The 20,420-nt window shown below is 41.1% G+C and overlaps 1 protein-coding gene across 1 annotated transcript; it reads right to left on the minus strand.

Moving 5' to 3' along the window:
- Positions 1-2,647: 2,647 nt before the first annotated feature.
- On the minus strand, positions 2,648-19,114 carry LOC139543166 (potassium voltage-gated channel subfamily A member 1-like). The gene is made up of 3 exons (XM_071349416.1): positions 18,727-19,114; positions 16,517-16,760; positions 2,648-4,687 (listed from the first exon to the last, which is right to left on the minus strand). The coding sequence occupies exons 1-3, from the start codon at positions 19,068-19,070 to the stop codon at positions 3,617-3,619; spliced, it is 1,659 nt and encodes a 552-aa protein (XP_071205517.1). The 5' UTR covers positions 19,071-19,114; the 3' UTR covers positions 2,648-3,616.
- Positions 19,115-20,420: the final 1,306 nt, after the last annotated feature.

Genomic DNA, 20,420 nt, shown 5'->3' on the forward strand with positions numbered 1-20,420 from the left:
TTGACTAATCACTAAACCAATAGATGAGTATCTGGATTGACTGAACGACAGACGACTAAGTGCCCAGAGTTGGAATAAGCACAGTCCACCTCTGTCTCTCCAGCCCCTACACACAGATTACACCGTAGAATCTATTCATTTGAATGAGGCATTCTTTTTCTGTGAATGGAACACACGGAAAGCTGCTTGTTTCTGTGCTGAGCAGACATAGTTATATAGCTCTGTAGCTGTCTCCAGACATAGTTATATAGCTCTCTCTCTCTGTCTCCAGACATAGTTATATAGCTCTGTAGCTGTCTCCAGACATAGTTATATAGCTCTGTAGCTGTCTCCAGACATAGTTATATAGCTTTGTAGCTGTCTCTGTCTCTAGACATAGTTATATAGCTCTCTCCCTCTGTCTCCAGACATAGTTATATAGCTCTGTAGCTGTCTCTGTCTCCAGACATGGCTCTGTAGCTGTCTCCCTCTGTCTCCAGACATAGTTATATAGCTCTCTCTCTCTGTCTCCAGACATAGTTATATAGCTCTGTAGCTGTCTCCAGACATAGTTCTGTAGCTGTCTCTGTCTCCAGACGTAGTTATATAGCTCTCTCTCTCTGTCTCCAGACATGGTTATATAGCTCTGTAGCTGTCTCTCTCTGTCTCCAGACATAGTTATATAGCTCTCTCTCTCTGTCTCCAGACATGGTTATATAGCTCTGTAGCTGTCTCTGTCTCCAGACATAGTTATATAGCTCTGTAGCTGTCTCTCTCTGTCTCCAGACATAGTTATATAGCTCTCTCTCTCTGTCTCTAGACATGGTTATATAGCTCTGTAGCTGTCTCTGTCTCCAGACATAGTTATATAGCTCTCTCTCTCTGTCTCTAGACATGGTTATATAGCTCTGTAGCTGTCTCTGTCTCCAGACATGGTTATATAGCTCTGTAGCTGTCTCTGTCTCCAGGTATATAGCTCTGTAGTTGTCTCCAGACATGGTTATAAAGCTCTGCAGCTGGGTATCTCTGTCTCCAGACATGGTTATATACAGTGGGGAGAACAAGTATTTGATACACTGCCGATTTTGCAGGTTTTCCTACTTACAAAGCATGTAGAGGTCTGTAATTTTTATCATAGGTACACTTCAACTGTGAGAGACAGAATCTAAAACAAATATCCAGAAAATCACATTCTATGATTTTTAAGTAATTAATTTGCATTTTATTGCATGAAATAAGTATTTGATACATCAGAAAAGCAGAACTTAATATTTGGTACAGAAACCTTTGTTTGCAATTACAGAGATCATACATTTCCTGTAGTTCTTGACCAGGTTTGCACACACTGCAGCAGGGATTTTGGCCCACTCCTCCATACAGACCTTCTCCAGATCCTTCAGGTTTGGGGGCTGTCGCTGGGCAATACGGACTTTCAGCTCCCTCCAAAGATTTTCTATTGGGTTCAGGTCTGGAGACTGGCTAGGCCACTCCAGGACCTTGAGATGCTTCTTACGGAGCCACTCCTTAGTTGCCCTGGCTGTGTGTTTCGGGTCGTTGTCATGCTGGAAGACCCAGCCACGACCCATCTTCAATGCTCTTACTGAGGGAAGGAGGTTGTTGGCCAAGATCTCGCGATACATGGCCCCATCCATCCTCCCCTCAATACGGTGCAGTCGCCCTGTCCCCTTTGCAGAAAAGCATCCCCAAAGAATGATGTTTCCACCTCCATGCTTCACGGTTGAGATGGTGTTCTTGGGGTTGTACTCATCCTTCTTCTTCCTCCAAACACGGCGAGTGGAGTTTAGACCAAAAAGCTATATTTTTGTCTCATCAGACCACATGACCTTCTCCCATTCCTCCTCTGGATCATCCAGAGGGTCATTGGCAAACTTCAGAAGGGCCTGGACATGCGCTGGCTTGAGCAGGGGGACCTTCCGTGTGCTGCAGGATTTTAATCCATGACGGCGTAGTGTGTTACTAATGGTTTTCTTTGAGACTGTGGTCCCAGCTCTCTTCAGGTCATTGACCAGGTCCTGCCGTGTAGTTCTGGGTTGATCCCTCACCTTCCTCATGATCATTGATGCCCCACGAGGTGAGATCTTGCATGGAGCCCCAGACCAAGGGCGATTGACCGTCATCTTAAACTTCTTCCATTTTCTAATAATTGCGCCAACAGTTGTTGCCTTCTCACCAAGCTGCTTGCCTATTGTCCTGTAGTCCATCCTAGCCTTGTGCAGGTCTACAATTTTATCCCTGATGTCCTTACACAGCTCTCTGGTCTTGGCCATTGTGGAGAGGTTTGAGTCTGTTTGATTGCGTGTGTGGACAGGTGTCTTTTATACAGGTAACGAGTTCAAACAGGTGCAGTTAATACAGGTAATGAGTGGAGAACAGGAGGGCGTCTTAAAGAAAAACGAACAGGTCTGTGAGAGCCGGAATTCTTACTGGTTGGTAGGTGATCAAATACTTATGTCATGCAATAAAATGCAAATTAATTACTTAAAAATCATACAATGTGATTTTCTGAATTTTTGTTTTAGATTCCGTCTCTCACAGTTGAAGTGTAACTATGATAAAAATTACAGACCTCTACATGCTTTGTAAGTAGGAAAACCTGCAAAATCGGCAGTGTATCAAATACTTGTTCTCCCCACTGTAGCTCTGTAGCTGTCTCTGTCTCCAGGCATGGTTATATAGTTCTGTAGCTGTCTCTCTCTGTCTCCAGACATGGTTATATAGCTCTGTAGCTGTCTCTGTCTCCAGACATGGTTATATAGCTCTGTAGCTGTCTCCAGACATGGTTATAAAGCTCTGCAGCTGGGTATCTCTGTCTCCAGACATGGTTATAAAGCTCTGTAGCTGTCTCTGTCTCCAGGCATAGTTATATAGTTCTGTAGCTGTCTCTCTCTGTCTCCAGACATGTTTATACAGCTCTGTAGCGGTCTCTGTCTGCAGGAATGGTTATATAGCTCTGTAGCTGTCTCTTTCTCCAGCATGGTTATACAGCTCTGGAGTTGTCTCTGTCTCCGTACATGGTTATACAGCTCTGTAGCTGGGTATCTCTGTCTCCAGGCATGGTTATATAGCTCTGTAGCTGTCTCTCTCTGTCTCCAGGCATGGTTATTTAGCTCTGTAGCTGTCTCTCTCTGTCTCCAGGCATGGTTATATAGCTCTGTAGCTGTCTCTCTCTGTCTCCAGGCATGGTTATATAGCTCTGTAGCTGTCTCTCTCTGTCTCCAGGCATGGTTATATAGCTCTGTAGCTGTCTCTCTCTGTCTCCAGGCATGGTTATATAGCTCTGTAGCTGTCTCTTTCTGTCTCCTGGCACGGTTATATAGCTCTGTAGCTGTCTCTCTCTGTCTCTAGACATGGCTATATATAGCTTTGTAGCTGAATATCTCGGTCTCCAGACAGAAATGCATACTGGCTGTTGTATTGTAAAAGTCAGAGTAGAGCCCGGTGGTATGTCTATATCATATACATGTATCTCATATCATATCCCCATTAGGTACTGGGGGCCTGAGGCAGTGGTGGTGGATGAGCTGAGTTCATCCCCATATAACCTAAAGCGCTTTATGCAGCTGTTAAAGCACTACAGACAGTCCATTCGTCCACGAGTCCGTTACGACACCGTAGACTAGACATCTGTAAAGATCTTCTTGCTAATGCTGATGCTGTTCGCTGTGATGTTGTGTGTCACGGTTGTCATGGTAGCAGCGGTTGTCATTGAGAAGTTCTGCTGCTGTTTGAAGGTACTGCTGTTCAGTGCTCTGTGTTCCTCTATTACCATGTACTCACTCTTACTGAGCAATGAAGAGCTGCTCCTCTTCCTCACCCCCTGCCCTTCGTCCATCTCGGCCGCCAGTGGCTGACAGCTGCCCACGTGGAGGTACTGCGTCTGCTCCTCCCCCTCCGTCTCCCGGTGGTAGAAGTAGTTGAAGTTGGACACGATGACGGGGACGGGCAGGGCGATGGTCAGCACGCCAGCGATGGCGCAGAGAGAGCCAACAATCTTCCCGCCTATGCTAATTGGGTGCATGTCGCCGTAGCCAACGGTAGTCATGGTGACCACGGCCCACCAGAAGGCGTCTGGGATGGAGCTGAAGCCGGAATCTGGGTCATCGGCCTCTGCAAAGTAAACAGCACTGGAGAAGAGGATGACTCCAATGAAGAGGAAGAAGATGAGGAGGCCAAGCTCCCGCATGCTGGCCTTCAGGGTCTGGCCCAGGATCTGGAGCCCCTTGGAGTGTCTGGACAGCTTGAAGATCCTGAACACCCTGACCAGACGGATGACCCTGAGGATGGCGAGGGACATGGCCTGCTGCCCATTCCCCTGCTGCTCTGCCAGCTCTGTGCCCAGCGTTATAAAATATGGTATTATGGCCACGATATCTATAATGTTCATGATGTTCCTAGAGAAGGTGGCCTTGGAGGGACAGGCGAAGAACCGGACCAGCAGCTCAAAGGAGAACCAGATGATGCACAGCGTCTCCACCACGAAGAACGGTTCGGAGAACGGAGAGGAGAAGTACGGCTCGGTGCCGTTAGTTACGGGAGCCAACGGGACTGGCTCCTTGTGGTCCTCCCTGAACTCCGGTAACGTCTCCAGGCAGAAGATGACGATGGAGATGAGGATGACGAGGACGGAGACGATGGCTATCCCCCGCGCCGGACCACTGCTCTCAGGGTACTCAAACAGCAACCACACCTTTAGGATGAGAGGAGATATACTGTATTAACCACACCTTTAGGATGAGAGGAGATATACTGTATTAACCACACCTTTAAGATGAGATATACTGTATTAACCACACCTTAAAGAGGAGATATACTGTATTAACCACACCTTTAAGATGAGATATACTGTATTAATCACACCTTTAAGAGGAGATATACTGTATTAACCACACCTTTAAGATGAGATATACTGTATTAACCACACCTTTAAGATGAGATATACTGTATTAACCACACCTTTAAGATGAGATATACTGTATTAACCACACCTTTAAGATGAGATATACTGTATTAACCACACCTTTAAGAGGAGATATACTGTATTAACCACACCTTTAAGATGAGATATACTGTATTAACCACACCTTTAAGATGAGAGGAGATATACTGTATTAACCACACCTTTAAGATGAGAGGAGATATACTGTATTAACCACACCTTTAAGATGATAGGAGATATACTGTATTAACCACACCTTTAAGATGAGATATACTGTATTAACCACACCTTTAAGATGAGAGGAGATATACTGTATTAACCACACCTTTAAGATGAGATATACTGTATTAACCACACCTTTAAGATGAGATATACTGTATTAACCACACCTTTAAAGGAGATATACTGTATTAACCACACCTTTAAGAGGAGATATACTGTATTAACCACACCTTTAAGATGAGATATACTGTATTAACCACACCTTTAGGATGAGAGGAGATATACTGTATTAACCACACCTTTAGGATGAGAGGAGATATACTGTATTAACCACACCTTTAGGATGAGATATACTGTATTAACCACACCTTTAAGATGAGATATACTGTATTAACCACACCTTTAGGATGAGAGGAGATATACTGTATTAACCACACCTTTAAGAGGAGATATACTGTATTAACCACACCTTTAAGAGGAGATATACTGTATTAACCACACCTTTAAGAGGAGATATACTGTATTAACCACACCTTTAAGATGAGATATACTGTATTAACCACACCTTTAGGATGAGAGGAGATATACTGTATTAACCACACCTTTAGGATGAGAGGAGATATACTGTATTAACCACACCTTTAGGATGAGATATACTGTATTAACCACACCTTTAAGATGAGAGGAGATATACTGTATTAACCACACCTTTAAGATGAGATATACTGTATTAACCACACCTTTAAGATGAGATATACTGTATTAACCACACCTTTAAAGGAGATATACTGTATTAACCACACCTTTAAGAGGATATATACTGTATTAACCACACCTTTAAGATGAGATATACTGTATTAACCACACCTTTAGGATGAGAGGAGATATACTGTATTAACCACACCTTTAGGATGAGAGGAGATATACTGTATTAACCACACCTTTAGGATGAGATATACTGTATTAACCACACCTTTAAGATGAGATATACTGTATTAACCACACCTTTAGGATGAGAGGAGATATACTGTATTAACCACACCTTTAAGAGGAGATATACTGTATTAACCACACCTTTAAGAGGAGATATACTGTATTAACCACACCTTTAAGAGGAGATATACTGTATTAACCACACCTTTAAGATGAGATATACTGTATTAACCACACCTTTAGGATGAGAGGAGATATACTGTATTAACCACACCTTTAGGATGAAAGGAGATATACTGTATTAACCACACCTTTAGGATGAGATATACTGTATTAACCACACCTTTAAGATGAGATATACTGTATTAACCACATCTTTAAGATGAGATATACTGTATTAACCACACCTTTAAGATGAGAGGAGATATACTGTATTAACCACACCTTTAAGATGAGATATACTGTATTAACCACACCTTTAAGATGAGATATACTGTATTAACCACACCTTTAAGAGGAGATATACTGTATTAACCACACCTTTAAGAGGAGATATACTGTATTAACCACACATTTAAGATGAGATATACTGTATTAACCACACCTTTAAAGGAGATATACTGTATTAACCACACCTTTAAGAGGAGATATACTGTATTAACCACACCTTTAAGATGAGATATACTGTATTAACCACACCTTTAGGATGAGAGGAGATATACTGTATTAACCACACCTTTAGGATGAGAGGAGATATACTGTATTAACCACACCTTTAGGATGAGATATACTGTATTAACCACACCTTTAAGATGAGATATACTGTATTAACCACATCTTTAAGATGAGATATACTGTATTAACCACACCTTTAGGATGAGATACCCTGTATTAACCACACCTTTAGGATGAGAGGAGATATACTGTATTAACCACACCTTTAGGATGAGAGGAGATATACTGTATTAACCACACCTTTAAGAGGAGATATACTGTATTAACCACACCTTTAAGAGGAGATATACTGTATTAACCACACCTTTAAGATGAGAGGAGATATACTGTATTAACCCCACCTTTAAGAGGAGATATACTGTATTAACCACACCTTTAAGAGGAGATATACTGTATTAACCACACCTTTAAGATGAGAGGAGATATACTGTATTAACCACACCTTTAGGATGAGAGGAGATATACTGTATTAACCACACCTTAAAGAGGAGATATACTGTATTAACCACACCTTTAAGATGAGATATACTGTATTAACCACACCTTTAAGAGGATATATACTGTATTAACTACACCTTTAAGAGAAGATATACTGTATTAACTACACCTTTAAGAGAAGATATACTGTATTAACCACACCTTTAAGATGAGAGGAGATATACTGTATTAACCACACCTTTAAGAGGAGATATACTGTATTAACCGCACCTTTAAGAGGATATATACTGTATTAACCACACCTTTAAGATGAGAGGAGATATACTGTATTAACCACACCTTTAAGATGAGAGGAGATATACTGTATTAACCACACCTTTAAGAGGAGATATACTGTATTAACCACACCTTTAAGATGATAGGAGATATACTGTATTAACCACACCTTTAAGAGGAGATATACTGTATTACCCACACCTTTAAGAGGAGATATACTGTATTAACCACACCTTTAAGATGAGAGGAGATATACTGTATTAACCACACCTTTAAGAGGAGATATACTGTATTAACCACACCTTTAGGATGAGATATACTGTATTAACCACACCTTTAAGATGAGAGGAGATATACTGTATTAACCACACCTTTAAGAGGAGATATACTGTATTAACCACACCTTTAAGATGAGAGGAGATATACTGTATTAACCACACCTTTAAGATGATAGGAGATATACTGTATTAACCACACCTTTAAGAGGAGATATACTGTATTAACCACACCTTTAAGATGAGATATACTGTATTAACCACAACTTTAAGAGATATACTGTATTAACCACACCTTAAAGAGGAGATATACTGTATTAACCGCATCTTTAGGATGATATATACTGTATTAACCACACCTTTAAGATGAGATATACTGTATTAACCACATCTTTAGGATGAGAGGAGATATACTGTATTAACCACACCTTTAGGATGAGAGGAGATATACTGTATTAACCACACCTTAAAGAGGAGATATACTGTATTAACCACATCTTTAGGATGAGATATACTGTATTAACCACACCTTTAAGATGAGATATACTGTATTAACCACACCTTAAAGAGGAGATATACTGTATTAACCACACCTTTAAGATGAGAGGAGATATACTGTATTAACCACACCTTTAAGATGAGATATACTGTATTAACCACACCTTAAAGAGGAGATATACTGTATTAACTACACCTTAAAGAGGAGATATACTGTATTAACCACACCTTTAAGATGAGATATACTGTATTAACCACACCTTTAGGATGAGAGGAGAAATACTGTATTAACCACACCTTTAAGATGAGATATACTGTATTAACCACACCTTTAAGATGAGATATACTGTATTAACCACACCTTAAAGAGGAGATATACTGTAAATAAAATGCAAATTAATTACTTAAAAATCATACAATGTGATTTTCTGGATTTTTGTTTTAGATTCCTTCTCTCACAGTTGAAGTGTACCTATGATAAAAATTACAGACCTCTACATGCTTTGTAAGTAGGAAAACCTGCAAAATTGTCAGTGTATCAAATACTTGTTCTCCCCACTGTATATATATATTCTTAAAATATATGTGTTGAACGAATATAAGCAAAGTGATGTCTGCTAAATAATCAAGTTAGGTTTCTCCAGAAATAAATAATTCTAAATAACAAACTGGCTTTATTTACAAATTATTGAGAAGATCTCACCCCATGTTCAAGAATTGCCTTTTTCCCACTCACCCTAGGTTAAATAAAAATGAATTAGTTACTCTTTAAACAAAGTGATTATTGTTATTAGTTTTATTTTAGTATTATTTTATTAATTTATAATTATATAAAAGCCCCTTAGATATTAATGTAGAATCGTCCAATCCTCTATATGTAGTTATTGGCGGAGAGTCACATCATTGAAACAACTATTTTTAGATTTTTACCGTAGACTAAAATAGTATTGGTTACACTACAATTAGGGTGTGGAAGTGTTATGCCCCTTAGATTGTAATTTAGGATCCTCCAATCCTCTTATGTTGTAGCCTTCTCCCGACCTTCACGTTTAACGGTGCAATATTTTCCATTCCATCCTAACGGAAACTAAAGGGTTTCGTTTTTCGTTAGAAACACCATAATGTTAAATGTTAATGTTAAAAGTGGCTGACAATTAAATAACGTGCCATAGAATGCTGCAACAGCACGGTGTGCTGCAGTATTTCGCAACTTTTAAAGAGGAACCACTGCACGGTGTGCTGCAGTATGACGCAACTTTTAAAGAGGCACCACTGCACGGTGTGCTGCAGTATTTCGCAACTTTTAAAGAGAAACAGGGGGTACCGGTACAGAGTCCATGTGCACCGGTTAGTCGAGTTAATTGAGGTAATATGTACATGTAGGTAGATTTATTAAAGTGACTATGCATAGATAATAACAGAGAGTAGCAGCGGTGTAAAAGAGGGGAGACAATGCAAATAGTCTGGGTAGCCATTTGATTAGATGTTCATGAGAATTATGGCTTCGGGGTAGAAGCTGTTTAGAAGCCTCTTGGACCTAGACTTGACGCTCCGGTACAGCTTGCCGTGCGGTAGCAGAGAGAACCGTCTATGACTAGGGTGGCTGGAGTCTTTGACAATATTTAGAGCCTTACACCACCTGCTATAGAGGAACTGAATGGCAGGAAGCTTGGACTCTGTGATGTACTGGGCCGTACGCACTACCCTCTGTAGTGCCTTGCGGTCAGAGGTTGAGCAGTTGCTTTACAGGCAGTGATGCCACCCGTCAGGATGCTCTTGATGGTGCAGCTGTAGCACCTTTTGAGGATCTGAGGACCAATGCCAAATATTTTCAGTATCCTGAGGAGGAATAGGTTTTGTCGTGCCCTTTTCCCGACTGGCTTGGTGTGCTTAGACCATGTTAGTTTGTTGGTGATGTGGACACAAAGGAACTTGTGTCTCTCAACCTGCTCCACTACAGCCCTGTTGATGAGAATGGGGGTGTGTTCAGTCCACCTTTTCATGTAGTCCACTTTCATCTCCTTTGTCTTGATCACGTTGAGAGAGAGGTTGTTGTCCTTGCACCACATGGTCAGGTCTCTGACATCCTCCCTATAGGCTGTCTCGTTGTTGTCGGTGATCAGGCCTACCACTGTTGTGTCATCTGCAACCTTAAGGGCCCGTATGAAAGTCCAGGATACAGTTGCAGAGGGAGGTGTTTAGTCCCAGGGTCCTTAGCTTGGTGATGAGCTTTGAGGGTACTCTGGTGTTGAACGCTGAGCTGTAGTCAATGAATTGCATTCTAACATAGGTGTTCCTTTGTCCAGGTGGGTAAGGGCAGTGTGGAGTGCATTAGACATTGCATCATCTGTGGATCTGTTGGGGCGCTTGGAGTGTGTCTAGGGATTCTGGGAAAATGGTGTTGATGTGAGTCATGACCAGCCTTTCAAAGCACTTCATGGGCCACAGACGTGAGTGCTATGGGTCGGTAATCATTTAGACTTGTTACCTTGGTGTTCTTGGGCACAGGGACTATGGTGGTCTGCTTGAAACATGTTAGTATTACAGACTTAGACAGGGAGAGGTTGAAAATGTCAGTGAAGACACTTGCTAGTTGGTCAGCGCATGCTCGCAATACACTTCCTGGTAATCCATCTTGCCCTGCGGCCTTGTGAATGTTAACCTGTTTAAAGATCTTGCTCACATTGGCTGCAGAGAGCTGATCACACAGTCATCCGGAACATCTGATGCTCTCATGCATGTTTCAGTGTTGTTTGCCTTGAAGCGAGAACAGAAGTAGTTTAGCTCGTCTGGTAGGCTTTAGTCACTGGGCAGCTCTCGGCTTTGCTTCCCTTTGTGGTCTGTAATGGTTTGCCCTGCCACATTCGACGAGTATCAGAGTCGGTGTTATACGATTTGATCTTAGTCCTGTATTGATTCTTTACCTGTCTGAAGGTTCGGCAGAGGGCATAGCAGAATTTCTTATAAGTGGCAGCTCTACCCTTTAGCTCGGTGCAAATGCTGCCTGTAATCCATGGCTGTACGTACAGTCACTGTGGGGATGACGTCATTTTTGCACTTATTGATGAAGCCAGTGACTGATGTGGTGTACTCCTCAATGCCATCGGAAGAATCCCGGAACATATTCCACTCTGTGCTAGCAAAACAGTCCTGTAGCTTAGCATCTGCTTCACCTGACCACTTTCTTATTGACCGAGTCACTGGTGCTTCCTGCTTTAATTGTTGCTTGTAAGCAGGAATGAGGAGTGTATAATTATGGTCAGATTTGCCAAATGGAGGGTGAGGCAGAGCTTAGTATTGTCTCCGTGTGTGGAGTATAGGTGGTCCAGAGTTTACGAAAATACAGATTAACTGTCTAGGTAGATAGTGTGGTCTACAACTTATCATGACATACTCTACTTCTGGCGAGCAAAACCTTGAGACATCCTTAGATATTTCGTGCACCAGCTGTGTTTACAAATATATATAGACGGTCACCCTTTTTCTTACCAAAAACTGCTGTTCTGTCCTGCCGATACAGTGTACAACCCGCCAGCTGTATGTTATTAATGTCGTCGTTCAGCTACGACTCAGTGAAACACTGAGATATTACAGTTTTCAATGTCCCATTGGTAGGATATATGTGCTTTTAGTTCGTCCCATTTATTTTCCAGCGGTTGGATGTTGGCTAATAAGACAGATGGCAAAGGCAGATTAGCCACTCGTCGCCTGATCCTCACAAGGCATCCCGATCTCCTTCTGCAAAATATCTGTCTCTTTCTCCCCCGAATGACGGGGATGAGGTCCTGTTCGGGTGTCTGGAGTAAATCCCTCTCATCCGACTTATAAAAAAAAAAAAATCTTCGTCCAATTCAAGGTGAGTAATCGCTGTTCTGATGTCCAGAAGCTGTTTTCGGTCATAAGAGACGGTAGCAGCAACATTATGTACAAAATAAGTTACATACAATGTGAAAAAATAAATAAATAGCACGGTTGGTTAAGAGACAATAAAACGGCAGCCATCCTCTCCGGCGCCATTAAGGTTAGGTCAAAAAAGAAGATAAGAGATAAGATAAGAGAAGACATAGTGTTTTAACCTTTAAGATGAGATGAGAAATACTGTATTAACTTCACTGGGGTAGGGGGCAGCATTCTGACTTGGATGAATAGCATGCCCAAATTAAACTGCCTGCTACTCGGGCCCAGAAGCTAGGATATGCATATAATTGGTAGTATTGGATAGAAAACACTCTAAAACTGTTAAAATATTGTATGTGAGTATAACAGAACTGATATGGCAGGCGAAAACCTGAGGAAAGCCCATCCAGGAAGTGGGATTTTTTTGATGTGGGTGGTTTTCCATTGAAAGCCTATTGCATATCTAGTGGGTTAGGACCCAGATTGCAGTTCCTATGGCTTCCACTAGATGTCAACAGTCTTTAGACATTGTTTCAGGCTTGTTTTCTGAAAAATGAAGAAGAATGAGACCTTTCTGTCAGTGGACTGTAGAATCATGCAGTGCTGGTTTGTGTGCGCCCTTCGTTGTTTTTCCTTTCTATTGAATACGCTCCGGTATCCGGTTGAAATATTATTGATTATTTAGACAATTGACAACCTGAGGATTAATTCTAAACATCGTTTGACAAACTTTACCGAAACTATTAGAATGTATTCGTCTGCGTGTTTTGACCGCCTTTGAGCCAGTTGATTACTGAACAAAACGCGACAACAAAACAGAGTTTTTGGGATATAAAGAGGGACTTTATCAAACAAAACAAACATTTATTGTGTAGCTGGGACTCTTCTGACTGCAACCATATGAAGATCTTCAAAGGTAAGGGATTCATTTTATCGCTATTTCTGACTTTCGGTACTCCTCTACTTGGTTGTAAAATGTTTGTATGCTTTTGTAAGCGGGGGGCTGTCCTCAGATAATCGCATGTAAAGCCTTTTTTGAATTCTGACAAAGCAGCTCGATTAACAAGACGTTCATCTTTAAGCCGATGTATTTGTATTTTTATGAATGTTTATTATGACTATTTCTGTATTTTGAATTTGGCGCTCTGCAATTTCACCGGATGATGTTGAGGTGGGTCGCTAGCTGTAACGGCAGCCTTCCTCCTCTTCAAGCGGAAGAGGAGGATCGGACCAACACGCAGCGTAGCCAGTGCTCAACATGTTTAATAGACGAAAACAGTGAACACTTACAACAATACAAAATAACAAAAATGTGGCAAACCGATACAGCCCTATCTGGTGCAGAGAAAACACAAAGACAGGAAACAACCACACACAATCCCCAACACAAAACAAGCCACCTAAATATGATTCCCAATCAGAGACAACACAAAACACCTGCTTCTGATTGGGAACCATATTAGGCCAAACATAGAAACAGACAAACTAGACACACAACATAGAATGCCTACCCAGCTCACGTCCTGACCAACACTAAAACAAGCAAAACACACAAGAACTATGGTCAGAACGTGACACTAGCGGAATGACTGCGCCAGAGAGGTTAAGATAACTTGTTATGGCTGCAGGGGGCGTATTGAAAAACTGGAAAATATGTGCCCATTTTCAAATGGCCTCTTACTCAATTTTTGCTCGTACAATATGCATATTATTATTACTATTGGATAGAAAACACTGTCTAGTTTCTAAAACAGGTTTAATTATTTCTCTAAGTGAAACATAACTCTTTTTACAGCCCATTTTCTATCCGGAAGTGAAATTTCCAAGAAGCTATGTCTCTCTTCAAGATACTCTCTATAAAAGGCCTTGGCACTTAGGACTGTAGAAACACGTCACACGCCTTCCCCTGGGTGTCATGCGGAAGTGAGAGAAGAAATGACTTGATTATCTCTGTCAGGGACTGAAAACAACATCTTGGAGTGAGAAGTGCGCACTTTATTTTTTTTTCTGGGCGCGAAGTAGGAACTGGACTGCACTCCTGGAAAACCCTCGTTATAGGTGAATATGACCTCCGGCTTCGATTTTATTTGATACATGTCACAATATCATCCTAAAGTATGTTTTTTCAATATACTTTAATTATATTATTGAAATTTATTCTGGACTTTAGACGTGATGCGACGCAAGAATTTTGTCAAGACGGAGAGGTTAGCACGGCATGGCCAGTGTGCATGCTAATTCAAGAGGGACATCGTTCGTTCTGGGTCCAAATGAAGACGGTTCTGAACAAAGGACCCTTTGGAGAACATTCTGATGGAAAATCAACAAAGATAAGGACCCAATTTGGGATGTTTTTTCATATATCTGTCGAACTGTGCTATCGCTAGCGTTTGACTAGAATCAATGCTGCTGTGTGTTAGCTATTGTAGTAAGCTAATATAACGATATATTGTGTTTTCGCTGTAAAACACTTCAGAAATCGGAAATATTGTCTGTATTCACAAGATCTTTCTCTTTCATTAGCTATCCACCATATATTTTTCTGAAATGTTTTCTGATGTGTAATTAGTAGTTGACGTTGGTGTCTGTATTTTCTCTGGCTACTCCCGTGCGATTTCTGACTGTAGCTATGATGGTAGCAGTAATGTAAAACTGATTTATAGCTAAAATATGCATTTTTTTTTAACAAAACATAGATTTATTGTGTAACATGTTATAGGACTGTCATCTGAGGTAGTTTTTTCTAGGTTATTTAGGTTGGTTCTAGGTTAGTTAGGTTGGCTTGTGCATGCTACTTGGATCCTACTTGTGCTGTGAAAAATGTCTGTCTCTTTTTTATTTGGTGGTGAGCTAACATAAATATATGTGGTGTTTTCTCTGTAAAACATTTAAAAAATCGGACATGTTGGCTGGATTGACAAGATGTTTATCTTTCAAATGCTGTATTGGACTTGTTAATGTGTGAAAGTTAAATATTTTAAAAAAATTGATTTTGAATTTCGCGCCCTGCATTTGAGCTGGATGTTGTCATAGGTGTACCGGTGTCGGGCTGCAGCCATAACAGGATAAGATAAGAAATACCATATATATTACTTGAAGATAAGAAAGAGAATACATACAATATTAACTACACCTTTAAGACAAGATATACTATATTAACCACACCTTGAAGATAAGAGAAGACATACTGTATTAACCACAACCTTTAAGATGAGAAAGAGAAGACATACAATATTAACTACACCTTTTAAGGTGTGATTTTCATCTATAAGTCTTTGCTAGGTAAAGCCCCGCCTTATCTCAGCTCACTGGTCACCATACAAAACCCACCCGTAGCACACGCTCCAGCAGGTATATCTCACTGGTCATCTCCAAAGCCAACACTTCCTTCGGCCGCCTTTCCTTCCAGTTCTCTGCTGCCAATGACTGGAACGAATTGCAAAAATCTCTGAAGTTGGAGTCTTATATCTCCCTCACTAACTTTAAGCATCAGCTGTCTGAGCAGCTTACCGATCACTGTACCTGTACACAGCCAATCTGTAAATAGCCCACCCGACTACCTCATCCCCATATTATTACTTATCCTCTTGCTCTTTTGCACCCCAGTATCTCTACTTGCACATTCATCATCTGCACATCTATCACTCCAGTGTTAATCCTAAAATTGTAATTATTTTTGCCACTAGGGCCAAAATATTTCCTACTTCCCTACTCTTCTACATTTGCACACCCTGTATAAAGATTTTTAAATTTTTCTTCTGTGTTATTGACTGTACGTTTGTTTATGTGTAACTCTGTGTTGTTGTTTTTGTCGCACTGCTTTGCTTTATCTTGGCCAGGTCGCAGTTGTAAATGAGAACTTGTACTCAACTGGCCTACCTGGTTAAATAAAGGTGAAATAAATAAAATAAATACAATTAAAATAAGAGAAGACATACTGTGTTAACCTTGAAGATGAGAGGAGAAATACTATATATTAGTTTACACAAGATGGAGCACAAACAAAAGTTCATGCTGGATAGCAAACAAACACAAAAAGCCTTTGTGCAAAATCAAGGCATCATGGAACAATTAAAAGCCTTTATTTATTTTACAGCGTATGTACAGCAAGCATAAAAAACGTCCTGACTCGTTGCGGCTTCAAAGACCTTTGTGAGGGTGACAGAGAATAGGGGTGGACAGACAGGTTATTCACAGCTCTCACAGGAAGTGACTCAATTAATTAGCATATGTAATTGATGAACTAAAGAGAAAGCTTGGGGGGAAAAAAACGACATTCAAGATACAAAATAAGTACAAACCACACCTTTCTCTGCAGTTCGTTGTCGGGTAGTGGTCTCTCCTCTTCCTTAATAAAACCCTCATCCTCTCTGAACTTCTCCATGGCCTCCTCTCCCAGCTCGTAGAAGCAGATCTCCTCGGAGAAGATGTCTATGGGCACGTTGACGGGTCTCCTGATACGCCCGCCCGACTGGTAGTAGTAGAGGATGGCGTCAAAACTGGGCCGGTTCCTGTCAAAGAAATACTCGTTCCTCAGAGGGTCAAAGTACCTGGAGAGGGGGGGTGACAGAGCAAGAGAGAGGGAGGACAGAGAAAGCGAGAGAGGGGACAGAGAAAGCGAGAGGGGTGACAGAGAAAGAGAGGGGGGGACAGAGAAAGAGAGAGAGGGGGATAGAGAAAGAGAGGGGGGACAGAGAAAGAGAGAGGGGGACAGAGAAAGAGAAAGGGGGGATAGAGAAAGAGAGAGGGGGACAGCGAAAGAGAGGGAGAGAGGGAGCGAGACATATACAAATGAAGTAATACTTTATTGATTAACAGACAGACAGAGGCAACAAAAGAGACAAAGAAAGAGAGACATAGAGAGAGAGACAAGCACATAAATAGACATAAATACATTTATATATTACTACATAATTGATTAATTGTCAGCAGTAAACTCGACACACGTTAAGACAACACAAAACATAGTAAACAGTAACCAGTAACTAGTAGAGTAAATATTAAGTGCTTCCCTACCTCATCCTCTTGTTGGGGTTAGAGTTAGGGTTATGATCAATACAGGATAATAACATATATAAGTGGTATAGTTACCTCATCCTCTTGTTGGGGTTAGAGTTAGGGTTATGATCAATACAGGATAATAACCTATATAAGTGGTATAGTTACCTTATCCTCTTGTTGGGGTTAGAGTTAGGGTTATGATCAATACAGGATAATAACCTATATAAGTGGTATAGTTACCTAATCCTCTTGTTGGGGTTAGAGTTAGGGTTATGATCAATACAGGATAATAACATATATAAGTGGTATAGTTACCTAATCCTCTTGTTGGGGTTAGAGTTAGGGTTATGATCAATACAGGATAATAACCTATATAAGTGGTATAGTTACCTCATCCTCTTGTTGGGGTTAGAGTTAGGGTTATGATCAATACAGGATAATAACCTATATAAGTGGTATAGTTACCTAATCCTCTTGTTGGGGTTAGAGTTAGGGTTATGATCAATACAGGATAATAACCTATATAAGTGGTATAGTTACCTAATCCTCTTGTTGGGGTTAGAGTTAGGGTTATGATCAATACAGGATAATAACATATATAAGTGGTATAGTTACCTAATCCTCTTGTTGGGGTTAGAGTTAGGGTTATGATCAATACAGGATAATAACATATATAAGTGGTATAGTTACCTAATCCTTTTGTTGGGGTTAGAGTTAGGGTTATGATCAATACAGGATAATAACCTATATAAGTGGTATAGTTACCTCATCCTCTTGTTGGGGTTAGAGTTAGGGTTATGATCAATACAGGATAATAACCTATATAAGTGGTATAGTTACCTAATCCTCTTGTTGGGGTTAGAGTTAGGGTTATGATCAATACAGGATAATAACCTATATAAGTGGTATAGTTACCTAATCCTCTTGTTGGGGTTAGAGTTAGGGTTATGATCAATACAGGATAATAACATATATAAGTGGTATAGTTACCTAATCCTCTTGTTGGGGTTAGAGTTAGGGTTATGATCAATACAGGATAATAACCTATATAAGTGGTATAGTTACCTAATCCTCTTGTTGGGGTTAGAGTTAGGGTTATGATCAATACAGGATAATAACCTATATAAGTGGTATAGTTACCTTATCCTCTTGTTGGGGTTAGAGTTAGGGTTATGATCAATACAGGATAATAACCTATATAAGTGGTATAGTTACCTTATCCTCTTGTTGGGGTTAGAGTTAGGGTTATGATCAATACAGGATAATAACCTATATAAGTGGTATAGTTACCTTATCCTCTTGTTGGGGTTAGAGTTAGGGTTATGATCAATACAGGATAATAACCTATATAAGTGGTATAGTTACCTTATCCTCTTGTTGGGGTTAGAGTTAGGGTTATGATCAATACAGGATAATAACCTATATAAGTGGTATAGTTACCTTATCCTCTTGTTGGGGTTAGAGTTAGGGTTATGATCAATACAGGATAATAACCTATATAAGTGGTATAGTTACCTAATCCTCTTGTTGGGGTCCCCCAGCAGAGTTTCAGGGAACTGGGAGAGGGTCTTCAGCTGCGTCTCGAAGCGCAGCCCGGAGATATTGACGACTACACGCTCGCAGCACTCGTGGTCCGGTTGGGTCCGTTCGTAACTGTCCAGAGAGTGGTGACCTGGTAAAGCTCCCGACTCCTCCAGCATGTTGTCTCCTCCGCATGCCACGACCATCGTCACGTCGATGTCTGTCTCCGTGAATCCGTGGTTCACAAGGGTGTCGCGGTTCCGCAGGTTGGGGTGGTCCCGATGGGTCTTGGTAACAGAATGAGGTGGGGATTGCAGGATGCTGAGGTGGTCGTCCATGGGAACACTGAGATGGAGATGTATGCAGGGGCACCAGCTGCAACCCCCTGTTAACCTGACACCGCCATGGCTTCTCCTCTCTCTCTCTCTCTCTCTCTCTCTCTCTCTCTCTCTCTCTCTCTCTCTCTCTCTCTCTCTCTCTCTCTCTCTCTCTCTCTCTCTCTCTCTCTCTCTCTCTCTCTCTCTCTCTCTCTCTCTCTTTCTTTCTGTCTATCTCTCTCTCTTTCTGTCTATCTCTCTCCTCTCTCTGTCTCTCTCTCTCTCCCTATTTCTGTCTGGTCTTCTCTCCCTCGGACTCTCTCCAATTGGTGTCCCCGCCCACGACATGAGAGCTGGGGTTTATAAACACGAACGTTACTCTGAGCTGGGGTTTATAAACACAAACGTTACTCTGACCTGGGGTTTATAAACACAAACGTTACTCTGACCTGGGGTTTATAAACACCACCACTAAAACACCAGGACTAAAACACCACCACTAAAACACCAGGACTAAAACACCACCGCTAAAACACCAGGACTAAAACACCACCACTAAAACACCAGGACTAAAACACCAGGACTAAAACACCAGGACTAAAACACCAGGACTAAAACACCAGGACTAAAACACCAGGACTAAAACAACAGGACTAAAACACCAGGACTAAAACACCAGGACTAAAACACCACCACTAAAACACCACCACTAAAACACCAGGACTAAAACACCAGGACTAAAACACAACCACTAAAACACCACCACTAAAACACCAGGACTAAAACACCAGGACTAAAACACCAGGACTAAAAGACCAGCACTAAAACACCAGCACTAAAACACCAGGACTAAAACACCAGGACTAAAACACCACCACTAAAACACCAGGACTAAAACACCACCACTAAAACACCAAGACTAAAACACCACCACTAAAACACCAGGACTAAAACACCACCACTAAAACACCACCACTAAAACAACAGGACTAAAACACCAGGACTAAAACACCAGGACTAAAACACCAGGACTAAAACACCAGGACTAAAACACCAGGACTAAAACACCACCACTAAAACACCACCACTAAAACACCAGGACTAAAACACCAGGACTAAAACACCAGGACTAAAACACCACTAAAACACCAGGACTAAAACACCACCACTAAAACACCAGGACTAAAACACCACCACCAAAACACCAGGACTAAAACACCAGGACTAAAACACAACCACTAAAACACCACCACTAAAACACCAGGACTAAAACACCAGGACTAAAACACCAGGACTAAAAGACCAGCACTAAAACACCAGCACTAAAACACCAGGACTAAAACACCAGGACTAAAACACCACCACTAAAAC

Source organism: Salvelinus alpinus, chromosome 17 (assembly GCF_045679555.1).
Source record: "Salvelinus alpinus chromosome 17, SLU_Salpinus.1, whole genome shotgun sequence".
Lineage (NCBI taxonomy): Eukaryota > Metazoa > Chordata > Actinopteri > Salmoniformes > Salmonidae > Salvelinus > Salvelinus alpinus.